This window comes from Medicago truncatula, chromosome 7, assembly GCF_003473485.1.
Source record: "Medicago truncatula cultivar Jemalong A17 chromosome 7, MtrunA17r5.0-ANR, whole genome shotgun sequence".
In the NCBI taxonomy this organism is placed as follows: domain Eukaryota; kingdom Viridiplantae; phylum Streptophyta; class Magnoliopsida; order Fabales; family Fabaceae; genus Medicago; species Medicago truncatula.
The window spans coordinates 13,971,914-13,977,979 of NC_053048.1; the positions used below are offsets into that span (position 1 = coordinate 13,971,914).

At 35.2% G+C, this 6,066-nt stretch overlaps 1 protein-coding gene across 1 annotated transcript; it reads right to left on the minus strand.

Moving 5' to 3' along the window:
- LOC120576971 (uncharacterized) lies at positions 1 to 444 on the minus strand. Its single transcript, XM_039827851.1, has one exon. It carries the CDS (start codon positions 442 to 444, stop codon positions 1 to 3), a length of 444 nt encoding a protein of 147 aa, XP_039683785.1.
- Positions 445 to 6,066: the final 5,622 nt, after the last annotated feature.

Sequence of the window (6,066 nt, forward strand, 5' to 3'; positions counted from 1 at the left end):
CTAAAAAGGAAAAAAAAGAAGAAAAAGAAAAACAACAAAAGAATTAAACACAAAGGTCCTCATTGAATCATTGAGGAGAATGGCTTTCAAATCTTCCGGGGGGGTATTCCGCAACTTCCACTTGATGTCGTTACTAGAGCCCCACTTTGCGAGAAAATCCGCACTAGCATTTCCTTCCCTAAGAGAGTGACACAGCTTCACCTCCCACTCCAAGTTCATGAGATCAATAATGTTGGCAATGGCAGATGCATAACAATGATATTTTTTTACAGGCTTAGCTAAAATATCAATGCCACCCTTAGAATCAGAGTAACAAATGATGTAGGTACATCCGAAGTTCCTTGCAAGATGCAACCCTTGGTAAATAGCAATGATTTCTGCATAGGTGTTATTGGAAAGTCCTAGGTAGCTGCTGAACCTGAAAAACCCAGCTGCCATCACCATGTCTAATCATACCCCCAGCTCCAGCCCGACAAGAATTACCGCTACAACTACCATCAACATTTAGGACTAAACAATTTTCTCTAGAAGGATGCCAAGAAATGAAGCGTGTAGGATTCTGGTGCGTGTTGCGGGGGGAAGCAAACTGATAAGAGAGACGAAAGTCTTCTAGCCTCAGACACCACGGAAAACAGCTCAATAGAGTCATTTCCCACACAAACAATGTTTCTAGCTTTCCAATTCCACCAAAATCCAGCAAGGAAAATATTAGCAGCAGAACCGTTCGAGTGGGATTTTATCCAGTCAAGCAAATTCATGTTACTAAAGAAGTTGACATTAATAAATCCTAGAGTCTTCCAAAGGTTCATGGCAAAAGGGCAGTCACGAATACAATGAAGGATAAATTCCTCACTAGTTTGACATCTAGAACATAAGTTAGAAGTGGACATGTTCCTATTTTCAACAAAACAAGAGTAGGAACAGGGCCGGCCCTAGGGCATAGGCCGCGAGTGCGACAGCCTAGGGCCCTTGCCGGTAGGGGGCGGAATTTTTTTTTTAAGGTAGGGGTGTTTATAGAAGTATTTGGATTTTTGGGGGTATATATAGTAAAATTCTCTGAAAAGGCCCAATCTTTAACATGTTATAGAAATGAGCTGAAATCTATTAATGTTTTTTGCCCTATTAGTGAGATTCACTATATATATCCCATGCAGCACAAAAATTTCTATATACACCCTCCTATAAAAAAAATTGGTTGTTCTTAATAATATGCTTGAAAATTTATTATCAAAGAAAATAGTGATATTTTATTGGGCCCTTTGTTCTTAATAATGTGCTTCACTAATATTAAAAATATCAACGATATTTATTATCCAAGAAATTGAGATAATTTTCATTACAAAGCAAATTCTATTTTATTTGATAATGGGGTGCTAAAATTTCAGTCTACTTCGCATGTGCTATTTTTCTCTACTTGTACGATATTTCATTTTGTTTTGGTGTATATAGAGTATTTAATTTATTTTTAGATGTTATCTAAAAAACATTTATTTGGTAGTGAAAAGCGAAATAAAAAAACAAAATGAAGAGTTAAAAAAACACAACAATGACCTAAAAAAAATTATAATGTATTATGTAAGGGCCCTATTTTTATATTATGTTTAAGGCCCGTAAAACGCTAGAAACGACCTTGAGTAGGAATAACATGGTGACAAGCACACCAAATGAAAAATTTAATATTCTCAGATGCTCTCAACTTCCATATCCAAAGCCAGGAGTTAATGTTAGGGTTAAGTAGTTTGTTAATATGCAAGCTTAATCATGTTTTAGTGTTTTTAAAGTTAGTCTTTGCACAGTTGCTTGTGGTGCAAGCTAGCTTAGTTGTTTTGTTACCTTGTCTATAAATAGGTGACTACTACTTGTATTTCTGCGTGTGTTGATGTGATGAAGAATGACATGGTGTTGAAAAAGGGTACCAACATGAATGAAAAATGGTTGGATAGAGTCACGAAGGACCTAGAAAAGAGAACAAGAGAAGTAAGAGGGGCATCCAATGAGGTAGAGAAACAACAAGAGGATGGAATGAAAGCTAAATACAACAATTTGACTTTGAGGATGGAAAATACACTAATGGATATGAGCAAAGCTCTTAACTATCCAACAAGTCAATTTGAAGGTGGTGAAGAATTGGAGAAAGCTATGAAGAAAGCAAGAGTGGGACTATCAACATCATTCATGGAGAAATAGGGTTATTGGAATTACAACAACACTTGGAATCACGTGCACTTAAAGAAAGGCACGAAAGGGAGAAGTTGGAATTTAAAGCGAGTAAAAAAGAGGCGAATGGGAATAAGATACTTATGGATTTGTTTAACCAAGACGACTTTGAATCTGACATGTTCCACAAGAAAACTAGAATAGAGTGGCTTAAAATATAAGCAAAAGCAACAAAAGGTTGTCCTGGGAGGTGGCACGACCGTGCCAATGTTAGCACGAGCCGTGCCAAGCTTCTGACTTGGGGGAGACATATTTTTGTCTCCGAATCAGCTCCAAAACCCCTTTCTTTTGCTCCAAGACTCAATCCATCAAATATTCGTTCCTGAAATATAATAATATGCAATTGAAGTAAAATAGCTCTAAAAGGAAATAATATTAAAATAAAATAAGCTTAAATCTAATTAAAACGAAACTAAATATTATACTAAAATACATAATAAATGACTTATCATTTCCCAAAATATATCCACCGTTAACCTAAGCCAAGTTATAACCCTCAAAGTCCTTCAAGTGTGTAAATAACTTTAACTTGACTGTCTATTTAGAATTGTTTCAAATTTATAACAAGGTACATTCATGTGGTGACTGTAGTGGGAAAATGTCGTGACCATCCTTACTGGATTTAGGAGATACATACGTGTATCATTAGAAAAGAGTATATATGAGAATATAGTTTCCTTTCATCAAGTCGAACCTGTTTGAATGTGCTGTGGTAAGTTAGTTGTTGCTCTGCTATAAATATGATGAATGATTCCTAAGCACAACTCCCGGGTATTATCCATGTGCCTAGGGTATTATCCATGTGCCTAGGGTATGGCTTTTGCCATATACCCATGCGCTAGGCACGCTAACCATGTGCCCCGTGTATCTGAAAATGGAGGGCACAAACATCTTTTCCTGCTTTTATTTTGGGTAAAGCCCGCACTTTTAACCCAAACTCGGGTAAAAACTCTAACTATAAATATCAGCCTTCCTCATTCATAAATTCTCGTTTTGAACTGTGGCAGTTCAAGAGGAAGATAACTTTGGAGTTCGGGAGAGTTTCTATCTTCTCCTTGATTTTCTAGGGTATGTTTTTATCTTTAGTAATCTGTTTTTAGTTACCATGTGTAACTAAATCTTCTTAGGTTAGATTTCTAAGATGAACCTCTGTTTATTTTTGTTGGATATTTATTTAATACAATATGTCGTTTATTTTGTTTATTCTTTTGTTCGCTATTAAGTTCCTGATTTAATAATTTATTTCAAAGGATCGTAACCTTAGATTAGGTACTTAGGTTGTGGCAGGGCCTAACACTGTTATTACTATCTTGTTGCTTATATCTTGATATTTATAGCATTATACTAGTAGTTATATGTCTAGGAAGTAAGTGATTATTGTAACGCTCCTATTTCTATTAAAGCAATTAGACATGCGAATAATACATTTATTCAAGAAATAGAGATTACGTCTTATTCAAAATTAAAAAAAAACGATAGACATGTATGTAAACCTCAACAGTTACAGCGGAATACAAATCAGAGTGATTAAATATATACATGCCATGAGCAAATAAATCATATCCCAAAGATAAATCTCAAAACCCAAACATACGGGTAGTCATCAACAAAATAATAATTCAAAGGAAAAAAATATAACAACCTAATCTAGACCGACACGACAAGCCTAGATCAGAGCCGACACAACACCGATATCGGAGGAAGCTCCCGATATCCCACGCAAAGACTCACCGAGACTACTCCTGCACAACGTCTACTCACCCATACAGGCAAGTAGGCGGTTAAAACCACTGGGGGTAAGCATTACATTATCATAATCCAGATAATAATCAAAACAGATAATATCATGTACTTGAATAATAATAATCATGCATAAATATTTACATCACCACTTGATAGTTCGTATCCACATATATCAATCACATGAATAATTTATCCAATCACAAATATTCATTCACAACATCAATCATAGACAATCATTATCAACATTCATTCATCTCAATTCATCACCAATCACATAATTCACATAGGACTCATGCTATGATATGCACTTATGGACACATAAATGCATGCGGTACCAAATCTCAACAAGGTCGTCACCTTTCGATGCCACTTGCACATCGAATGTAAGGGCTCACACCTGCCTTACAATAATCTCGAAGTAAAAGAGTCATCCATTTTACAGCAACAACGACTATGATGCATGGACATGTATAAGGACTCGATAATGCGACAACAATCCACAATTTCAACCTCAATATATAGGACGACACCCAATTATATTGATTATCTCCACACATTGCATTATCAAGAAAACATGTCCACACACAATTAAATCATAGTATTCATCAACACACATCAACATGATTCTCAATAATCAACAATGTCATTCAACATCAACTATCACATATAGTTTCACCATTGCAAGCATTCTCATATTCCAAGTAATATAGCATACATATCTCATGATAAACATCATGTCCAAAATATAATCACTCATTCATACAACTTCACTTAGTCATAGAAGAATGGTCACAATAATTCATAAGACAATACGACACAAAGATTCACTAGACCCCTTTTTCACAAGGTTAATTCTTTCATAAAAATACCCCTAGATGATTAGGATAAAGTCCCTACACTTAGGAAGAAGTTTGGAAGTAATTGGATCAAAGAAATTGCATTTTTAAGGTTTCTAGGCTGCCAAAATCGCTTCATGACTCATAAGATCACTTCATGATTTTGACAGCATCAGACTGAGTAGAAAAATTTGATGTTGCTGTCAAAATCGCCTCATGATTTGCGAAATCGCTTCATGATTCGACAACATTAGGCTATGCAGAAAATTTATTGTTTCTGTCAAAATCACCTCACGATTTGTAAGATCGCTTCATGATTTTGACAGTAGCAGACTATGCAAAATTCAACTTCTACGTTTTCGCGCATAAAAATCAAACCGTTAATCCGTTTTCGATGCCGTTTTCGCCTACATGCTCCTAACACTTGGCACTATCATAATTTACAAAAATTTCATGTTTCAACCATCCCAAAAGTCATTTTCCAAAACCTCACATAATCACTTATTGGCGAAAACGCATAAACATCGACATTTCACACGAAAAACCCGTTTTCTCCCAAACAACTCAACTAACATAACCACAACATGAAAACAGAAATTCTCCTAGGTTCAATCCATCCAACAATAACAAAATTTCAGTCAACAACCATAAATATCAAAGTTCAATTTGGTCCTTCACATGAACACTTAACTCAACTTCACCAATTTCACAAAACCACCAATAACATCTTATTTCTCATCAACAATTATGGTATATGAACACCCAAGCCTCAAATCATACTCAACAACATATCTCAGCAACAACAACATCAATTACATATGATTTACATCTCATTTCAACCAAAACATATCAAATTTCATCAATTAAGTATAATTTCATAACTTAACATTTATACATACTTTGAAACATGTAATTTCACCCACAAACATACCATAATCATCAATTCATGCACAAGAAAATAACATTACAACAAGAGCACGAATTTAGCCACAATTGTTCATCAACCCATTTTCATACAACATGAGAAAATGCAAAAATTGTACATGATTATGATAATAACTAACCCCCTTACCTTAGAAGAAGATTAACCCAAACTCTTGCTTCAATTTAGCTCCTAAGCTTACCCAATTGGATTCTTCAAGTTCTTCTCTCCAAAACCCTTTTTCTCTTCTCTTCACCTCTTTCTCTCTCTACCTCTCTCTAGAAATGTTTGTGAAATGAATGAATTGGTTCTCCTAACACAACCCTAGTGTTATCTCTACTAATGGGC

Excerpts from the sequence above, each read along its gene's own strand:
- LOC120576971 (XM_039827851.1), bottom strand. The coding sequence starts at position 444 with ATGGTGATGGCAGCTGGGTTTTTCAGGTTCAGCAGCTACCTAGGACTT.